Raw genomic sequence first — 21,915 nt, forward strand, 5'->3', positions numbered from 1 at the left:
GTTTGTTTTATTGACTCATATCGAAACAGTAATTCTGAGCAGAGAAAGGATCTTATCCTGATGTTAGTCTTTCAAACAAGCAAATAGGTCAAATTTAGGGTTTGTCAAACTTACAGCATTTCATCATTCATGTAGTTCAGGCTCCATCCACTTTAATTCACTAAACGTCTGTCTGTTGTGTAGCATAAGGCTACGGTCCGTTTTCCCTCCAACTTTCCCTCCTGTATGAAAACAGGCTGAGAAAGCTGGGGCTGTTCATCCTGGAGAAGAGAAGGCTGTGTGGAGACCTTAGGCGACATAGTCTAGTGCGAGGTGTCCCTTCCATTGCAGGGGGTTTGGAAGTAGATGATCTTAAGGTCCTTTCCAACCCATACCGTTCTGTGAGTCTATGACTCTATGCACACTTCCCGCTGCTGCGAAGAGGGAAGCGGAGGAGTGGTGTCTGGGGGGTCTTTGGCAGGTCTTGCACCGCGCTGCCCCCTGCCGGACCCTCCGCCGCTGCGGAAGTGGCGCCGCCTGTGCCAGGTGCCGCTCGCCATTGTGAGCTGGGCGTTGCCTCTGGCCCCGCCCCAGAGCACGGCATTGCCTCCCCGCCTCCGCCTCGGGGGACGGTGTCCCGTCAGGATGGCAGCTGTAACCGCAGAATCGGCAGGAGAAGGAGGCGTGGGGATGGAAGGCGACCGGCGGGAAAGCGCGGTGAGAGCCGACAGTGGGGTAGGGGTGTGTTTGCTCGGTCCCCGTCCGGCTGGAGGGGTCCTGACGGCAGCCCGCGGTGTGGGGCGGCGGGCATGGCTCGGACAGGGACCTTCAGCCGGGGTTCGGTGCGCAGGGGATGGGTTTCATTCCCCTGCATGTATGTGGTGTAGTTTGGCGGCGGGTTGGACAGTCGCGGACACGGGCTAGTGCCGCGGCGAGGAGGTGCCGGTGGGTTCAGGCCCGGGAGCCGGCGCCAGGCGGCTGTAGAGTCGTTAACTTGGCGAAGAGCTGCCCTGGTGGTGCACAGGCGGGTCTTTGTGCGTCAAACAAACAATGTTCCTGACTCGAGCTACTCGCCAAATGAAGTCAGAATAGTTTCTCCTTAAATGTGAGTTACAGGGCAGGGAAGCCTGTTGTTGAACCAGCCTGACAGTTTATTTCCTTTTTTCTTCTTTTTTTCCTGCTTCTTGAAAAGCAGGTGAGCGAGCAGAATTAAACGTATGTATTCCTATTGTTAGGAAGTATGGTTTATTTCATCTCGCTTGGTTCTTGAGTGGAATTAAGACTACTCCCCTCTTCTTTTTCTTCCCCTGCAATGCAGACGTGACCTAAAGATGAACTGAATTTTCTTAGTGGCAGCTTTCGTTTCAGCTGAAATGAATGTTGTCAGTGCTCTCATAAATATAAATTTGTTTGCAGGGTTAACTGGAGGAGTGCTTCAAACCAGCTAGAACTGTGCAGCGATTATTCAGCAGAGCTGGGGTTTGGTGACAGACAGCTGTGCCATGCTGGCTCATGTTCTCTGCTCTTACATTTGTTTCTCCCTCTTTCTGTCATGAAGGTTGCCATTAAGGGATTTGAAAGAGAGCTCATCTGCCCAGCATGCAAGGAATTATTCACCCATCCGCTGATCCTTCCTTGCCAGCACAGTATCTGTCACAAGTGTGTGAAAGAAATACTATTTGCATTTGAAGACTCTTTTGGTGATGGAGGTTCCGAATCCTCTAATCAGAGTAGCCCTCGAATTAAAATCTCTTCTAGCATGGATCGAGTTGACAGGATTAGTAGATCAGGTATGTGTCAGGATTTTTGTGCGTTTTCCTAACTTAATGTATTGGACTGACTTGAGCTGAATGCTGTCTGCACTGGTAAAATGTTTGAGGCAGTTAAAGAGATGATGACTTGGAGTTAGTGCAAGTCTTATTCTGTGGCAAGAACAATGGGAATATTTTCAAGGAAAATGCACTTTATTTTGTAGATAATATATTTGTCTTTGTGGCATCCTGTAAATCTTTGTGACCATTGTGTGGTTTTGTTCCTGTGTTTCAGTTACATCAAGATGCAACAGTATCATGTTCAGTAGTGTTGAGATGTAGATTCCAGCAGTTTTATTGCCTATCAGTAGTACTGTTGAGGTGGTTTTCTCAGGTTTCAGCCAGCTTGAATTCATTAGTTTCAGCTTCCATCTGAGCCTCCTGCAGACTGTGCACATGGTAGTTTTGTCCTACCTGTTTCATTATGCTTACAGTAAATAATTTCCCATAGATGATGATCATTGCAGAATTGGGGACAGATGACTGTAAGAAAATTGTACCAACAGTCTCCTTCAGCATGGTCTGCTCAAAGGAGTGCTTGGCTGTCAGGCTCACGCTCGTTATGGGTTCACACTAGAAAGATTCTTACAGCTGTCTGTATAATCCATGGATAAGTTGATCTGCTTTTACATAGATGAATCGAAGGTGCTTTGTGCATGGTGTACTTCTTGAAAGAAATGTGATCTGCGCCTTTAGGCTTCCTTCTGACATAATTATCCCCTTTAAAACCAGACTCCCCAATGTTCTGGATAAGTTGCCCAGAAGACAAAATTTAAAGCTGTGTCTTGCATTTCCCATATTACTAACATTCATCTTCCCAGCTTCCAAAGTTCAGATGTTTTATTTCCTCCGCTTCTCTTCTACAACTCCTCAGTTGTTAGTACTGGTACTTTTTCAAATCAGTTTGATGAGTGAATGTTGTGTTTGCTGTAGCTGGGCTGGTAGAAGCTTACAGGATTTGTGTGAATCGCCAAACTGAATGGCTAGTTATCTGCATTACAGTCCTATTTTATGGATGTGGGGTGTGCAGTCCCACAGCTACTGTTCAAGCTCTGCATACATGTCAGCTGCTTTCCAACTGCAGTGTTACGTGACACTTGAATGAATAGAGCCTACTGGTGCCTACCTTCTCCCAGATCCAAGCCTATTCCCTTTTTCCTCAATAAGCATAATGTTCTGGCATGGTATTGCATGCATGGACTGTGATTCCTGGTTTCCACTGCAGATTTATGTTTCTACAACGTGAACATCAGAGTGATTAGGGAGTGGTAGGTCTACTGTGGGCAGCCTGACCTCCCTGTGAAGGCTGTGGCTTGTGGAGTGTGGGAGAATTGGACAGGCTGCCTGTGGGGAGAAGCCCCCGTGCTGCCTTCTGCAGCATAAGTGAGGAGGTAATGCTTTATCTCCCGTCAGAAGCTGCTCAGCTGGGTCTCATTCAGGCAGTGATCTAGGACAACATGGCCTGCACATGGTGCTGTGGGTCAGTGTGCCCTGTACTCAAAGGAGGCCATGCTCCCTTGAGAACCTGGCATTTAAATACTTCTAGATATGCAGAGTTTCAGTTTGCAGTGCTACCATAGTTACTGGCTGCTCTTAGAATCTTAGAATCATAGACCTGTTCATGATGCTTCTGCCTGCCGTGAGATATATGCATGCGAGTTGTTGCTGGGGTTGTAATCTTTGAATCCACAGTAGCCTGCCATCGTCCCAGCAAGTGACTGGAAGTTATGTGTGTTATTTTCTCATCAAACCTACTAGTTGAGGGAGATTAATGCTTTCCTAAAGACTTCATACTTGTTGGTGAGTAGTAGCAAGAGAAGGTTGAGACATGAAAATAACGGGCTTCCCCCTCTTCCTTCAAAGAGTTTCGGGCAGATGCACATCACAGGAAAATTATCATCTCAGGCAGTTCACATTTGCAAAACGGAAAACATATGGAAATGGGAGCTTTAAAGAATGTATTTGGATAGTCAGGTTAAACTGTTCACTTCTGATGTTGCAACCAGAGTTCCATTGCTGTGTGGGGTGTGAGATTTGTGCTCAGACATTTGGTACCAGTAATGTTCAAACAGCTCACAATTTATATTTCTGCAATTCTTGTCCTGCATCTGAAGCACCCACAGTGTGCATTGCCTTGGTTAATTTGTTCTATGATACTCGGGATTTGAAATAAAACAGCTCCTTAAGAGAGAAAAAGTACAGGAGACATCCAAAGTGAGGCCTCACATAGAACAAAAAACCCACTAGAATTTCTGATAGGCTTGTGCAGGGCATGTTACTGTCAAAACATTATTGTTATACTTGAAAATGTATATGACAACTTCCTGCTGTGGGTTTTTTCTTTTTCTTTTTTCCCACTTAAGGGAATCCCTACTATCTCCATGAGGAGTATCATCTATTTAAAATGATTTTGGCGTTTTAAATTCTTGAGATGCCAGAATAAACTTGTCCATGTTTTGTATTTGCTGTGAATGCAAATCTCATATTTACAAATACAATTTATTTTAATGTAAAAGCTCTCCATTTCTCAGTTGAAATAGAGCATATGTGCTTCTTCAAATCTAATGTGTTGGTTAAAAAAAAACCCAACAAACCAACCCACTGTTTATGTTGTATATAAAATGATTTTTGGTCAAAAAAGGTATGTTGCATATAAAATGAAAATAAAGGCTATTTCTTATTGCTGATCCATTTTCTATAATGTTAGTTTAATTACAGTCTTGGTGTAGTTAAAGAGTGTAATGTGGTTATGGTGACACTTGTGCAGTGCTGATGAACGATGCAGAAACAGAATGTCTGAAATACCCCTCTCTGCACCCCACCCCAAGTCTCTTCTTTCTCCCTTTTTCTGTTCTGCTTAAATACTACAATTGTTTCACCTGCTAGGGAATTAAACATTCTTTCCTTTCAGCCCTGCAGGAGTTTTAACAGCCACAGGAGAGAAAACAGCTGATGCTTTTTATTTAAACCATTGTAAACCAGTGGTATATCTCATTTTGGGGTTTCTAAATGGCTTTCTATTCATTGTTCACAGCCTCACAGAGGAGGTCTTTTGGGTGGAGAGGTAGAAATGCTTCCTTTCTTGTACTGGCTAGAGGTAGTCTAGCATTTAGATCTCGAGTTAAATATTGTTGGTTAGCATATAGCTTTTTGTCAGTGGTCAAGTCCACAAAATTGCTTTTGCAGTGAGCAAAGGTACAGCAAAGGACTTCTATAAGGGAAGCTTTTCATTCTGTTAAACACTGACTTAAAGGTCAACTGGACTGGAATTCAGTTAGGAGTTGAATTATATTTTTTTTCTCTTGTGTCTGAACATATGTTGATGGGTGCAAAACCGCATATTCTCTCTTCCCTTTAAAAATAAAACCCCAACAGTCACCCCCCCTGCCCCATGCTTTTTAATTTTCAAGAATTTACATGGTCAAGTTCCAGTGAAACTGCTGACTTCCTGGTAGTGAAGTATAGTTATTGAATCAGTCTTTATAACATTGAGAGCTTGTGGTTGGCCATAGCTTTTAAATGGAAGATAATACTGGTTCTTCATTGTATCTGAGCCTGATTAATTTGATAAAAAAGCAGACTGAAGTTTGTACCATGTTAATCTGAATAGTAGTTCTGGATCTGGCAATTTAGCATGGCACATGCATATATGGGGAAACTTACATATTTTAATTTGTGATGTTTGGTGTGCTTAGCGACACAATTGGGTGGAAGGATAGCAAGTGTCTCTTTGGTTTAAATACATCTCCTTTTGAAAACTGAGCTATTCTGAGCGTTTCAGTCACTGCATGGGCTTGTTAATATTTCTTTTTTTTTGATGGGATGCTCTGTCAAAAGTGGCAGAAATCCCCACAAAGCTCCATGTTGCCGTAATATTGGCAGGCACACAAGCAATCCATAAAAATACTGTGTCCTTCAAGAAAGACATGAACTGAGCTAAACACAAACCTGAACTTCACACTCGGTGGAGGACAGGAAATGGGAAGAAGATTGGATTGCGTCAGTTGAAGACTGAAAGTGTCATAAAACAAAGATACTGTAGGACAGCACCAGAGCTCTTGGGAAGCTGTCCTTATTTGCTCTTTTTGCAGAAAGCACCCTTGATTTGTGGAAGATAAGTGTCTGAAAAATGACATTTTGCAGCTAGTGACTTACCTCATGTTTGTTTGTTGCCTTTTTCTTTTCTTTCTTCCTAGAAATCATTCCAAAAATAGTAACTGAGTTTGGGGGGTAGGTGGCAATATGCATTAATATATTTTTAAAAACTTACATGAGAATCCAGTTGACTTTTAAAATCTTTTTTTTTTTTGAATTCTCACACATTTAAATTCCATGTCTTCCATAACCATAGAATTCTGGTGATCCTGCTTACTTGAAAAACACAATTTTATCTTTAAGATGTCTTACCCTTTTGCAAACAATCAGCTGGAGGCTGGGCTTTTCAACATTTTAAGCGTTGGTATCACTTCTTTGGAAGAGAGTATTTAAATGTTGTCTTTAAAAGACATATTTAAGATTGTTCTTTGACGTTAGTCTGCCATCTGTATCGCAGTATTGGAGTTTGGAGTCTAAGCAGGAGCATACCTTGCACTAATTTTTTAGTTAATGGTCAAGCTATTCAGTGTAAGTGGAGCAGTCTGTCTACAAACCACAGCAGAGAATATCTTTTGAGGATTCCTGATGATTTTACAAAATACATACTTGTATGTTGTAAACCAGATTGGCCAACTGTAAAAGAGAATATAGTGAGAACCTAAATTTCTCTGATCTGCACAGCTAATATGACTACAAAATCCATGGGTTTTGCTGTTCTGCTTTGTATATAAGCAAATTCAGTTTTAGCAAACTGGACATAAGGCAGATAAGAAAGATAGTACTCTAAACACTGCTGAAGAAATAATTTTTTTTTTTTTGAATATGAGGGTAGAAATCCTATAAGCAGAAAGCAGACTAATTCTTACTGCATGTTAGTTAATATTACGACACTTACTAGGCAAAAAGAGGATGTTTTGTTTCCATACTGTGAGAATTTAAGTGGCAGAGCATACCGAGGAGCTTAGCAAGTAAACTTCCACGGTTTAAAACAGGGTGGGGAGAAACCTTAGTTCTTAGAGTGCTGTCATTGAAAAGGGATGAGACATCTGAAGGTGCACAGGACTTCCTTGTTACTGGGTTGCTTTCTGTAAGCAGTGTCACCAGTTGCAGAGCTTACAACTGGTCTACCACGTTTTCATTGTAGTACGGGCAGAATGAAAGGCCTGCATTAAAACACAACTGAACTCATCTTTTTGTTTAACAAACGCCCCTTCCGTGTTTGAGCCACTTGAGCCAGACTTGAAAAGCATGCTGCTGGATACAAACTTCAGATTATATTTCTAAACTTGACCACTGCACCATGTTTTTTTCTTTTGCTGTCTTGCTTTGTCATTGCTTGCTTTCTGCTATAGCATACTGATTGTAGGCAGTCCCTGTACATATGACACTGTACCATTATTTTATTAGTTTTTGCAAATATAAGTGTTCTGGGTTGCTTTCTGTAGTTGGTGACTGCATGGCACTGCATGTGAAATCATCTCTGGTTAGGCCATTGTAGAAGTCTGTGTAGATCTCTCTGTGTTCCTGTGTGCTGTGCTAGCTTGGAGCATGCATTGGAAATATGGAAATATAGTTTTGTGTTTCACTGCTGTTGCTGTGCATTGCATGTGTGTCTTGCTGTGTATGCCAAGTTACAGGTACTGCAGGATGTGCAGTTGGGCAATTAATTCGGTTCAAGTAAGTACTAAAACAAAAAATCCAAAATTTCTGCTTCCGTTAGCCAGAGAGTTGTATGCTGGTGCCTTGTGCCCCTCATACTGTTCTGTAAATGCAGTCTAGTTGGTCCACTCAGAACCTACAGAAAGGCGTAAGATCAACAAGGTTTGGGACTGCCAGCTAGTATGCATTTGCTCATGCTCTGGTTGTTGCTTCTTGAGTGACAGTCATGCATATTTGCCATGAGAGATATTTAAAGGAACTGGTTCCTTAACAGGAGTACTGGTTTGTGGGTGGTTTGGGGTTGGTTGGTTGTTTACTTTTTCCTTTTTGTGCGGTGGTTTGTTTTCTTGTTGCTTTTTTTGTTTGTTTTTTTGTTTGGTTTTTTTTTTTAAAGAGACTGGATAGGAGGGCACATGTTAGAGACATAATAGGAAGGGAGGTTTTAGATTGTTGTGTTAAGCAGCCACAGGAGAAGTGGCACAAGGCAAGTAAGTGTCTTCTGAGTAGTACCAAAGGACACTTCAAAAAGAGATGAAGCATCATCATTTCTGATAAGAAGATAACTGACTAAACACAGATGAAGAAGAATCAGTTTCAACCCAGAGAATTCAGCTTAACGTCATGCCTGAATTTACAAATCTGTTAGGTATAACAACATTAGGTACAACACCATGCAGTCCTCTCAAAGGGGTCTTAAAACCACACTCAAGCTACAGAAGATGTTTTTTTTCATTTGTTTCTTTGCCAGAAGAAGCTGAGAGGGTACATGTCAAGCCTAAACACTTGCCTGGCTTGCTTCAGAAATACATAAAGGCACAGCTGTGCTCCTTGAGTTCGTGTGTGAGACACTGGAATGCCCTCCCTGTTTGATAGCCTCAAGAACATTACCCTGTAAATAGCTTTGGGTTTGTGAGCCATCCCCTTGAATAGGCTCCAAAGGTTCCTCAGGCTTGCAGCTTCACTTGAGCCTTTGATCACTTTAGTTTGGATAGGAGGGGAAATTTTTGCATAGCTGGTAGTAGCACAGCTTCTCTGCTGTTCCTTTTGAAATGCAGAGAGACGTAACACCCTATGTAACTGCAGATCTGTGGTTCCCCAGTTCAAGGTAGAAGAATCTTCCAGACATAACCATCTCAACATTCCCTTTCGTGTGTGAGGTTTTATCAAGTCAGCCTCTGCCTGTTTTTTGGCTGAGATGTCATACTGGTAATATCTAGTTCTCTTGTTTTCCTTCTTTTCTTTTTTTTTTTGGGGGGGGGGGGGGGGAACGACTGTGTTGTGTTTGTTTTTTTTTTTTTTGTTGTTGTTGTTTTTTTTTTGTTTGTTCATTTTTTTAATGATGTTCCTTGGGATGAGACAGATAAATTCGAACGAGCTAAAGCAAGCTTTAGGGAGCTCGAAGTTTGCTATGTTTGTCTGGGAATAATTAGTTTCACTCTGGGAATAAGCATCTTTTACTTCACTCTGTTACTGACCAGCCAGTTAGCCTAAAACTAAAATTTTTCTGAAGGTTCTGTGTTCAGCATTTTGAAAGGCTGCAGCTTGAATGTATCTAAAACTAGATGAAGACAGGACTGGAACAGCTAAATTAAGCTTACCACAGAATTAATTTTAGAGTAGTAGTTTATAATGTCCCTTGGACTCAGACATTTCATTACCTTGTTATGGTAAATGTATTTTCTTTGGCTTGGCAGACTGCATATGAATTGCTAATCTAGTGTTTTGGACACTGTGCTTTGATAGTTTGGAATTGGTTCATAAATTCCTGTGCTTCTCCGTTTAAACATCTTCTGTTTTATGCTACTTCTAAATCAGGTGTCTACGCAGGCAGAAAACACAATTCACTGACTCCTAGATCTAGTCTGTTTCCTTGTCCGGGTTGCCAGCGGGATATTGATCTCGGAGAACGTGGCATCAATGGCTTATTTCGCAACTTTACTTTGGAAACCATTGTGGAAAGATACAGACAGGCAGCCAGGGCAGCCATTGCTATTATGTGTGATTTCTGCAAACCTCCACCTCAAGAGTCTACAAAGAGCTGCATGGACTGCAGTGCAAGCTATTGTAATGAATGCTTCAAAATACACCATCCTTGGGGAACTGTGAAAGCCCAGCATGAATATGTCGGACCAACCACCAACTTCAGACCCAAGGTAAGTATACCGTATCTTACAGGATTTGCGTTGCAGCATTCACATACATAGAGCTTCAGGTGTATCTGTGCGGCAGTTGATGCTCTTTAGGATTTATTGCTGTTATTTCCTGAATGCACCGTATGCCTTTGTTATTCTTGATGCTCAAGTGGTTGTTGTTGGAAACGACACTGAGAACATAATTTGAAGGGGACCTTAAAAATAAGGATTTATTATTATTTTGTTTTGTTTGGGTTTTTTTTGTTTGGTTTTTTGGTTGTTTTTTTTTTATTTTTGGAGAATGGACTGTGGTGTTTGTGATTTGGATCCTTTTTTTCTTTTTTTGGAAGACTTGATGATCTTGAAAATCTGGAGTGGCAGTGATTTTTGGTAGAAGTCAAGTAGGATGCCTGTGTGGGTAAGCTTAAAAACCCCAACACAATTGGCCTCCTCTGCCCCATTAAGGCAGGTTCCCTTTGGAACTTCTGTGCCTGAGTTTGGTCTACCACAAAGCATTTTCTTCCTCTCCTCCTTCCTTGTGTCTAGCAATAGCAAAAGGTGCAGTTCAGAACTCTGCTGGTTTTACACTGTTGGGTTTTTTTTCTTAACCTGTAGCAGAAGAGAGAAGTGTAATGGGCAGTTATCTGCTTTACACAGTGTAGTTGCTGTTGCTGCATTTGGACGGAAAAGAATATTTGCAAAGTGCAGTTACCTTTGTCTCTTCTGCTAAGTGTTGTGCAGAACGTGGCAGTGCCCTACTCAATTTAATTACACAACATGAGGAATTGTTGCATGTTCGTCTCAAGGGACCACTGTAGGTCTTAATGTCCGACCACGCTGTGTGCTGGTGGCCAGTGACCTCACTGGGGGTCGCACATATATTGGAAAAGCTGATATTCAAGGAGTCCTGATTCATTTTGATTAAATTAAGTAAATTTGATTAATGCACAATGCATAAGAAGGGCTTAACTAGTGACGTACCTTTATTCTGAGGCTGGAAAAATCTGAGCCTTGAAAAGAGTGAGCTGACAGTGAGCATCCAGAAGTCCACTTAGTGCTGTTTTTCTTAAGTCTAACACCTTAATTCCAGTTAAGAACAAGCATGTGCTGTACGTGCTTTAATATGTGCTAGCACACAGCTATCTTTGTGAAATGTCCGTATGTTGGATACACAAGTAAGGTAAAAGTGTGCATGTTGTCTTCCAGTTCTTAATCTAAAAGTAGAGTACCTTAAAACTTTACTTCTATGGTATCTAAGCCCTCACTACTGCAACATTCTTAAAGGAATTCTGCATGCCTACATACAGACTAATTTGGGTTTAAAGTCAGTAGCTGAACTCTGCTGAAGTAGAGCAAAGGGGGAAAAGTAGTTTAGATCATCCTGATGTATCAAATGTGTGTAATTAGCTTTTTAAATCATGTTAAGACAGATGCACTGTTTAAAAAGACACAAACCCCCTCAAACCTGTTAGAAAGGAAAGTGCATTTTTTCACTGCACTGCGTTGCTAAGACCTGAACGGAATGCAGAGAGTATTTGCTGGTCTCCCAAACAATATTCCCAGTCATTACTTGAATTTACAGCCAGTTTGAAGAACACTTTGTAATGTGTGGTGGGGATAGGAGAAGCACACAGTGGGCTGATCTTGAAATTTTAAAGAGCTAGACTAGGTAATCTGCTGACCTCTACTATCTTTAGCTTGCAGGCTGTAACTTTTGCTTATATGATGAAGTGAATACGTGACTTCTGTTAGGTGTCACTATGCACTGCTGTGGAAAGCACAAGCCTAAGATAACATTTCAGGCTTGAACTGGTCTGCAGTTTTAGCTTACTGTGCCCATATCTATGCTACTCAAAATTTTCTGTTTTGGTGGCCCTTGCTGTTTGTGGCTTTTTTTTTTTTTTTTGGTGGGGGATTTGTTTGTGGTTTTTTGAAGGGGTGTGATAAAAGATTATACCTTTAAAGCTTGACTACTGACACTGCTGTCTTGCTCTTCTCCTTGACTTGAAACTGAACAGCTTTATCAAGAGCTCTTCTTTGGTTAACATGGAGAAGACAGACTCAAGATGTTCTCTTTTAGTGCTCTGGGATGAGGCAAATATTTAGGGTTTTCTAAGACCCCCTCTCCTTCACTTTAGAGGGTTTTATCTGTTGCTTGAGCTTGGAGTTGCACAGCAATTTTTTCCCCCTCTTAGAGCAGTTATTTCAAGATGTTCAGTCTTTGAAAGATGATTTTTAGTGAACACCGGTTTTTCACAATGCTGTTCAAACTGATACCAGAATTAGTACTAAGCATGAATAACTTGTAATTAGAGTCAGGCAGAAAAATATCAACCCTGGAGCCTTTTGTCTTTAAAATGACTGTGACTGGTCATGGTGGCTGCATTTTGTTTGTTGCTCTAAGGTTAATGGCTGTGTGACTGATCAGTCTTGCTTAAACTTAGATCATGGCAGTATTATGTCAACTCTTGCTTTAAGAAACAGTTCATAGCTGTTTGAAGAGATGTTGTTGTGGACATGGTTAAATTTGAAAGTGTGGGTGTGCTATATATTGCAATTACAGCTGTGAAGAACAGTGTAGGGAGCTTGTGGCATGCAGACAACTTTAGGGATTAGCAAAGGATTAATTGCAGTATGGAGGCTATATGAAGTTTGCACAGGCATTGCTACAGGTTTATGCGCTGTAAACCTTGTGAAGTTGTATGCGTTCATCTGCTGGCTTTCACTGGCATGGACAAATATAAAAGGTGGAAGATAAATTGAACATAAAAAATCCACTGAAGAAATCAGGTGCTGCCGTGGGGTGATTGTTTTGATGGCCTTTTGAGCACCTCAGTTCTTGAAAGTACACCTGTACACATCTGCTCTTATTTTTTTCCTCCCCCTTTTTCTCCCCCCAGATTTTGATGTGTCCAGAACATGAAATGGAGAGGGTAAACATGTACTGTGAAATCTGCAGAAGGCCAGTTTGTCATCTTTGTAAACTGGGTGGATGTCATGCAAACCACAGAGTCACAACCATGAGCACTGCCTACAAAGCCCTAAAGGTAAAAGTAAATATTGTTGGACATGGCCTTAAGAAGGGAAAGAGTACTGAGCTTCTGCTGTAATGGCAAACATGCTCTGGCAGGAATCCAGGGTGTGTGTGTGTTTAGTCAGGAGGCATGCTGTTGTGCAGTATCTGTTAATGTATATATTAGGGTGACATAGCAGGTCTGAGAAACTAAGCTGTATTTTCTATGAAGCTTGAAACATAACCCCTTAGAAGTGCTTCCACATTACTTTAGTCAACTGTACAGCAGGACTAATCAATGCAGAAGGTTGAAGCAGTTAATACTTGACAGTCTAGGTTAGCTGGTACTTTAGAGGCACTCTTGAAAAATTTGCATTTGAAGTTTTGTTGCTACCTTGTATGTTTCTAAAATTGCACAGTTGTTGATTTCCTACACACAGTAGGACAGGGCAGACTTGCAAACATTGCTTTGTTAGTAAAGAATAATTGCAGCTACCTCCTTTTCTTTCTTAACACTCTTGCTTTCAGGGAGGGGGGAAAAAAGAGGACCAGCCCCTGCCTGCCTTGTGCTCTTTGGCCTGCTTGCCTGTTTGCAGGACTTTTCCTGTATGGCTGTTAACTCTTGCAACTAAAGAAGTGCAGACAAGTTTGTGCTTTGAACCACTTACTTTTCTAGCAAATCTTACTACAAATGAGTTAATAACTAATAAGGCTTTTCTGTAAGTTTTAGTAACATCTTGAACCATCATGTTCCTACCTACTCCTGTGGTTGGGGAGGAGCACGCAAGGAAGCTGAGGCTGTTACTTCTTGTCCTCAGAGGCTGTACTCCCAGTTCTGCTCACAGCAGTGGCCTCACGTCTGAGTGCAGTCATCACAGGTCACTGAGCAGTTCTGTGTGGGGTTGCTGGTCATAATTAGTGACAGATTTTGGTCCCTGTAATGAGACAAACTGAGCAATAGCTGGATGACCTGCCTGCACTGGTTGTCAGTTTGGGTGGGATACATTTATGCTCCCAGCTTGCTGTTCTATTTTAACAGGAGAAGCTTTCAAAAGATATTGAGTACCTCATCGGTAAGGAGAGCCAGGTGAAAGCTCACATCACACAGCTGGATCTGCTGCTGAAAGAAACAGAAGTAAGAGCATCCTGTGGGTTGTTTGGGGATGGCCCTTGCAGGGACAAGGCAGGGACTCAAATTGTTTTCAGTGAAGTGTTTTAAATACCTAGTGATTTTTTTTTTTTGGTTAGCCAAAGAAATAATTTCTGATCAGTTTGTGCTAGTCATGAATCCCACATGACCTAATCATGAATGTGGGAAATTTGGGCAGCATACAGAGTCACATGTATTCTTACAGAAGTTAAATTTTGAGTGCTGCTGTAACTTTAATTGAAATAAAGCATATTTGATGCTTTAACTAGTGAGAAGTGGGTTAGGCTTAACAGCTTTTGTGTATTCGTGGTGCTGTACAATTTACGCTGTTTGCCTTGAGGGCAAAACCTCCATGAAGAAAAATCGGAGCTGGGAGCTCACATGCGCCATGAAAAATGCAGTGCCAGAAATTGCAGGAGCTTGTGGCCCTGCTTGTGTCTTGGTAGTCTCCATGCTTTCTAGTTCCTTTTATCCAGTCAGAGGAGACTACAGTTCTGAGGGCATGTGAGAAACTGGGCTGGACCTGTGGTTCAGGGTGTTTGGGGAAGATGGAAGAGCATGTAGCTCTTGGACATGCAGACTTCACAGACTAAACTGCTATTTTATAGTGCTTTTCCGTGAGCTGTTTAGACAGATGCCATGCATAATCAGAGGAGTACTTTCCTGCTCTTAATTCTTTGTGTTAAAATAGTAAATGCTTACTAGCTTGGGTGCAGTGCTGGTCACATTTGCAGTGCTGAAGATGGTAACAAAGCTTATTAGTCTTGTCTGTCAAACGGATGACTACATTGCTATGATATCTTGAACAAATACGTTTCTGTACACAGCCACAGTGCTGTGCAATCTAATGTGTCTTTTGTTCCCTCCTAGTTTAACAGTGAAAGAGCTAAACAAGAAGCATTTCAAAGTTTTGAGAAATTATCTCATATCCTGGAAGAGAAGAAATTTGCAGCTCTTAGGGCAATTGATGCTTCTAAGAATTTAAGGCTGGAAAAATTGCAAGCACAAGCAGAAGAATATCAAGGACTTCTGGAAAATAATGGCCTTGTAGGATATGCTCAAGAAGTGCTTAAAGAAACTGATCCGTCTTGTTTTGTTCAAACAGCAAAACAACTTCATGTCAGGTATCTTGATTATATTCTGTTTGAGGTACAGATACTGTTCTAGGATGTCTAGTCAGTCATACTCTTTTGACACCTGCTAGCAAAGTAGTGAATACAGTACCTTGTATTACAGAGGCTCAGGAGATGATCCCAGTGCCATTCAGTAGATATTACTGCATTACAGCGTGCGTTAAGGAACAGCACACTAGAGGGGCTCTGTCCTGCTAATCCCCAGCCTTGTTCTGCAGTGGAAGGGCTCATTCAGATCACTGACTGGTTCTTTAGAGATTGCATCAGGTATTTGTAACTTAGCAAAACGGGTCTCTTCTGGCTTTAAACTCTTTGATCTTGTCGTGGTTTAAACCCAGCCAGACAGCTTGTTCACTCACTCCCCCCCTTTCCTCCCTCTTTCTTTCCTTACCCCTACTTCTGGAGGGATGGAGAGGAGAATCGAAAAGAATACAGCTCCCACGGGTTGAGATAAGAACAGTTTAGTAACTAAAGTATAACACAAATCATTACTGCTACCACCAATAATAAAAATGATAAAGGGAATAACAAGGGAAGAGAATATACAACACCTCAGCACCAGCCAACCGATAACTCACCCCCCCCAGCCTGACCAAGCACGACCGATACCTCCTCCAACCGTGCAGTCCTAGCCCTTCCAGGTAACTCTCAGTTACATCCTGGGCATGACGTGCTGTGTATGGAATACCTCTTTGGCTAGCTTGGGTCAGGTGTCCTGTCTCTGCTTCCTCCCGGCCTCGCCTCCTCCCTGGCAGAGCATGAGGCTCACAAAGTCCTTGGCCAGACCAAAAGATCAGTGTTATCAACTCTGTTCCCAGGCCGAAAGTCAAAACACAGCACTGCACCAGCTACCAAGAAGGAGAAAAATGACTGCTACTTCTGAACCCAGGACACTATCCACCCCTTATTCCATACCATTCGCGTCATGCTTAGATCCCACATTTTCAATATACCATCACTCTTATCTCAGTGGACTCTTATCTTAGTGCATGGACCAGTCCCTATAAAGCTGCTGAGTCCATCTGGTCCATGATGTCAGGCTCCATCTCTTGTAACAGTCTTTCAGAGTAGGAGAGGCTGTGTGCAGTGTTCACACTCACGAATCACCTGGGCAATAGTGTCAATTGCTAAGTCCACCCCTCGATCATGACTCCGTCTCTATGTTGCATTTCTGCTCTGATGGCCTGCATGTCATGGAGCCACCAGGTTCAAAATAATTCACGGTCCCCTTTAGCAGTTTTTGCAGCTTGTTGCTAGGGACTCCATACAGCTGCCTTCCATCTCTGACGCTTCCAAAGCACTGGAGGGGCCCACTGACCTAGATACTTGCCCCTACTATCCCATACACCCTGCCACTCATGACTGTCCAGCCTTGGGGAAAATCTCTTGGTCCTCCTATATCATCGTTTAACCCCAGACAAAACCCAGACCTGACTCTGCTTAACTTTTGAAATCGATCATGGGCAAAAGACACTCTGTATGTGTGCCAACATGGTGATCCCCATCACGATCAGCAAACAAGTCTCAACAGCATTAAAAGGCCATTCAAAGACTTCAAAACTCTCAAATGATGCTGTAAATGGTTGGGGGGGGGGGGGGGGGGCGGGACTGGGAGGGTAAAAGAATGTCTCCTTCACAGGTTGACCACCCAAGAAGGAGAAAAAAGATGTGTAATTGCTAAGCACTTTTATTATATACCTCCCAAAGTATAAAGGTGGTGACCACACTGGGAACGTAAGCCAGATCAGTTTCATGGTCAATGATTCCATTGTATTACAAGTCATTGCCATAAAGTACAATGAGACAAGAACATTAGCCCAAGCCCCACACTTGAAAAACACTAATACAGCAAATACCAGCTCGAAGTAAGGTACGATATACTGAAACTGTGAGATGAAGAGGAACAACTTTGAGAGCCAATAAATCAGCATTGTGATGAGTGACTATTAATCTGGACAGATCTGTAGTTATCTCAACCCTTTGTGCCCCACATTGGGTGCCAAAACAGAACTGTCGTGGTTTAAACCTAGCCAGACAGCTTGTTCACTTACTCCCCTTTCCTCCCGCTTTCTTTCCTTACCTCTACTTCTGGAGGGATGGAGAGGAGAACCGAAAAGAATACAGCTCCCACGGGTTGAGATAAGAACAGTTTAGTAACTAAAGTATAACACAAATCATTACTGCTACCACCAATAATAATAATGATAAAGGGAATAACAAGGGACAAGAATATACAACACCTCAGCACCAGCCAACCGATAACTCACCCCCCCCAGCCCGACCAAGCACCGACTGATACGTCCTCCAACCGTGCAGTCCCAGCCCTTCCAGGTAACTCTCAGTTACATCCTGGGCATGACGTGCTGTGTATGGAATACCTCTTTGGCTAGCTTGGGTCAGGTGTCCTGTCTCTGCTTCCTCCCGGCCTCGCCTCCTCCCTGGCAGAGCATGAGGCTCACAAAGTCCTTGGCCAGACCAAAAGATCAGTGTTATCAACTCTGTTCCCAGGCCGAAAGTCAAAACGCAGCACTGCACCAGCTACCAAGAAGGAGAAAAATGACTGCTACTGCTGAGCCCAGGACAGATCTTAATAGTCATTCTGCAATTAGCACTTCACACCTGTTTTGTTCTTTGAACATGTCCCAGATTGCTAAAATGCTCTGCCAGCTGAAGGAGATTACCCATTCCTTATCTTTACACTGATGCACAAAAGGCCTTTAAATTTTGCATTTGAATTCTGTCCAGAGACACAGACCTTTCTGAGTGACTTGAAAATGTGTACATGGAAACAGGTTTTTTTTAAATTTTTTTTTTTTTAAGCAAAACCCCAATTTTTTTACTTCAAGGAGTGCACATGTGTGAATTCCCTTTTCTCTCTTTTGCCATCCCCCTGTTTCTGTGCTTTCAGAATCCAAAAAGCTACTGAATCTCTGAAGAGTTTCAGGCCCACAGCTGAAAGTACTTTTGAAGACTTTGTGGTGGACATAGCCAAGCAAGAATTGGTCCTTGGTGACTTGACCTTCCATTCCAATGGTAAATTGTGAGAGCATCAGTTTTTTCTCAACTTATGGCTTTAAGGATTTATCTGGAAGGAGGTAAAACCAATGCAAGACTGCAGTTGCAGAGCTCAGTCTTGTAACTTGCATTGTGCCTTCTGTCCCTGTAACCCACAGGGCAGCAATGGTAGCTTCAGCATTGATAAGGAAGCCAAGATGCCGTTGCATTCAGTTCCAGGTTACATTGGTTTCCAAACTACTGTAGTTAATTGATACTAGGTTTTCCTAGGAGCTTTTTGTTGTATGACAGAAAAGAATAGGTTTTTATAAGGTGGTAGTTTTTTGGGTTTTGTTGTTTTTTTTTTTAGCTGCCAGCAAAAATAAATAATATGACTTTGAAAGTAAAAACAGGAAGGTATTTAAGTGCATGAACACAACCATCCTCATCTGCACCCTTTGAATGAGTTAAATACCCCCCCCACACATGCATAGTGCTATAGCCACTCAACAAAGGGCTTGTATTGTTAATTCTAAACCAATATGTATCTGTGTTTAATTTCTTCTCTCCTGAATGTCTGTCATTCCAGGTCTGGAAATACCAGAAATAAATGAATTGCAGAGCAGAACATACAACAAAGCTCTGATCAGTTGGGAATGGCCTGGGAAGAGAGATACAGCTGATAAATATGTTCTTGAATATCATAAGCTTAATAGAGAAGACGAGAGTGCAGTGTGGCAGGAGATTGAAGTTTGCAGCAAGAGCAAAGTTATATCTGATCTTGATTATGACAGCAGCTATGCCTTCAGAGTACGAGGATATAAAGGGTCCATCTGTAGTGCTTGGAGCCGAGAAGTTGTTTTACATACACCTCCAGCTCCAGGTATTGGGTTTTCCTATGTCCACAAGGTGCTGAATATGTGTCTTTTGGTGTTTAAAGCTGTAGGTAGTTCCCAGTAGCTCAGAAAGTTCTGCTGTACTGTTACCAGTTGCGTGAATGTTTAGAAGCGTAAACAGGTTAAGTAGGTATCATACTGAGATTGTGTTAGCTTGCATGATATTTCTGGCAGCCTTTAAAAGTGAGAAATTCTAATGCCAGCATGACTTAAATTATAGTTTAGAAGCACAGAGGGCCAGATACTTAACTAAGAGGAAATCTTCTGGGATACTGTTTTTCAGTTTTCCATTTTCTTTTTGATGACAAATGTGGGTACAACAGTGAACATCTCCTGCTGAACCCAAGAAGAACCTCTGTGGAAAGCAGAGCTGGATTTTCTCTGCTGTTGGGATCTGAGCGTGTGCAGACTGGATGCTATACAACCCTGGATTACATCATTGGTGACGCTGGGCTTACCAAAGGGAAGCACTTCTGGGCTTTTCATGTGGAACCCTATTCATACTTGGTGAAAGTGGGAGTTGTCTCTAGCAACAAGATGCAAAAAATGTTCCATAACACCCATGATGTGATCAGCCCAAGGTAAATTTTAGACTTTTTTTAATTCATGTTTTATATAAGGAAACGTCTTTTAAAAAAATAAGAGGGAATCTGGTGGCCATTAGTATACAGAGTGCACCTTACCAGTGGCAAGTGGCTTGAAGGACATGGTGTAAGCAGGTGGTTCTTTTCATCCTGTGCTAGTAGTGCAAAGATATTCTAATTATTCAGAGTCCTACTTCGTTTCTTTCTGGGAAAGAAATCGGGTTCCTACAGATACCAAGGTATATCAGTTAAAGCAAGAAGGTAGGAAAAAAAAAAGGCAGCGGTTGCAAGACTGGAGCAATGCTTAATTATCGGTAGTAAGACTCTTCCTTAATTCTCTTAGCATACTAGGTTTGGCAGTCATTCAGAGGTACAGTGTTCATTGTGCCTTTCTGTGTATCTTTGCTGTAGCTTGTGTCATGGTGGCTTCCAAGTCACTGGCTTGTCCTAGGCTATGTCTTCTACTTACGGTAATGGAATGATACTGAGCACAAGCCAAAGAACAGTGAACAAACCTGGAAGAAAATGTCCAGTTTTCAATTACAGTAAGCCTGGATGTGTCTGGGAACCGCAGGCTGGGACACTGTCTCCTGGGGGATTCTTCACTTTTTCAGGAATCTAAAATATAAATTGGCTTCCTCTTGCGTAGCATATCGAAAGTGTAAAAATGCCAGTGTCTTGAGCTGCTTAAAGTCGGATGGAGACTTTTTGCCAAGTGACAGATTAGAAGCTGATTTCCAGATTCCTTTCTCCTTTTCCACACAAATATCTGGAAAAATTTAGCTGACCCACATCCAGCCTCCCCCCAAACAGGCCAAAAAAAGCAAATCTAGCTAGGGATTGTCTGCACAGAATAATGTGTGCTTCTCTGGTCTGTCTTATCTGGGTACAAAAGTAGGGGGAAAAGCATGTAGACTGAACAAATCTGGCTACAGGCTATCCAGTAAAGAGCTGGGAAAGGGATTCAGGGAAGTCTCCATGAAGACCACTTGAAGCAATCCAACAAAAAATGAAATCCTCTTAAACCACTATTTTGTGTTTTGAGTTTTAAAGACAATGTAGCAAGCAGCAGCATGGAAAACTCACAGGACAACAGTGATGTTAAATGTATTTACAAGTGTCATTTAACATTACGTAAATAAACGTCTCTTATCTATGATGATTAGTCATATTCACTATATTTCTTCTCAGGTTAACTTATCTGTAGCTGTAGGTTCATTAATGATTGCCTAGCATAAGGACATTTAGTACATGAGTACATCCACTCCTTAATAAAGCCTTCTGTGGTCTCATCCCTCCAGTCGGGAGTTAACAGTTTAGCTGCTACTAATTGTTTGAAGTGGCCCAAATGATTGTTCTCCAGCTAGTGAATGCATCTTCCCTCCTGGGTTATGTATACTTTTACCCCACAAGGTTTGACGGGTGATAGCATGATGTTACCTATCTTTACAAAAGTGTTTTCTCCAGTTCACATCACTGATCCCACTTCAGAATCTGACAGAAGAAAATGGTTGTTTTTCTGTTCTAGATACGAGCAAGACAGTGGTCACGACAGTGGGAGTGAAGATGCCTTTTTTGACTCGTCACAGCCTTTCCCACTGGTCACATTAGGCATGAAGAAGTTCTTTATCCCCACAACACCTGCTGCTTCCAAGGATGCAGTGAGCAGAATCCTTACCCTGCCCTCATGCTTGGGCATCTGCCTTGACTGTGACAAAGGCAAGGTGGGGTTTTACGATGCTGGCAGTATGAAATGCCTTTATGAGTGCAAGGTGGACTGCTCTGGCATGATGTACCCAGCATTTGCCTTAATGGGTGGTTCAGCAGTTCATCTTGAGGAACCTGTCACAGCAAAGTATGGGGAGTATGATGACAATGACATCTAGTGCAGAGAGATTACTTATTCCCATTGCTGTTTTAAGATGGAAAATAACAATGGAAGAATTCTACCTTAATTTTCAGTCCTGATTAATTGTATTCTATATATGTGTTGCTCATAAGCCTCTGGACCATGTGTTTTTTAAACATGCAGTCCAGGCACTTTCCACACCAGTGGGAGGTGTTCTTCCAGGGAGGAACTCTCCTGCCTGTCTTGTGATCTGTGAAATGCTGTTCTCCACACATTTTTTTTCCCAGAGGAAAGCAGGGAAGAAGTTTGACTCGCAACCAAAATTATTCTTCAGGAGCAGAAATCTGACTTTTATGTAACTTAAATCCTTACACAGTTTTGCTTTTAATGAAGACAAAGCTGACTGTGTTGTTGCTGTTCTCCTTTCAATACATCTACCCAAATGCCTCTGAAGGGTCAGATTCTTTCCAGTTAACCCCTGAGTACCAGGGGTTGGACCTTTCAGCATAAAATGCGATATAAAGCAGGGAGAAATCAGAACTGCAGCTGAACGTTTGGGTTGTATTTGGAAAGAGGAGAGTGGACCAGAATCAGATTGCATGTTATACTCCTTTAGTGAG

At 42.1% G+C, this 21,915-nt stretch overlaps 1 protein-coding gene across 2 annotated transcripts; it reads left to right on the forward strand.

Moving 5' to 3' along the window:
* The first annotated feature begins 595 nt into the window (after nt 1–595).
* TRIM36 (tripartite motif containing 36) lies at nt 596–21,418 on the forward strand. Of its 2 annotated transcripts, none has more exons than XM_062627854.1 (10): nt 596–696; nt 1,538–1,769; nt 9,360–9,697; nt 12,577–12,723; nt 13,729–13,824; nt 14,710–14,963; nt 17,881–18,005; nt 18,556–18,849; nt 19,146–19,443; nt 20,975–21,418. In XM_062627854.1, exons 1-10 carry the CDS (start codon nt 625–627, stop codon nt 21,330–21,332), a joined length of 2,214 nt encoding a protein of 737 aa, XP_062483838.1. In that variant the 5' UTR covers nt 596–624; the 3' UTR covers nt 21,333–21,418. The 2 variants fall into 2 exon arrangements, with proteins under 2 accessions (XP_062483838.1, XP_062483837.1); XM_062627853.1 differs by having other exon boundaries at nt 602–714.
* The last annotated feature ends 497 nt before the right edge of the window (nt 21,419–21,915 follow it).

Source organism: Pezoporus occidentalis, unplaced genomic scaffold (genome assembly GCF_034315485.1).
Source record: "Pezoporus occidentalis ecotype Australia unplaced genomic scaffold, CSIRO_AGI_Poc_V1 ctg309, whole genome shotgun sequence".
Taxonomy (NCBI): domain Eukaryota; kingdom Metazoa; phylum Chordata; class Aves; order Psittaciformes; family Psittacidae; genus Pezoporus; species Pezoporus occidentalis.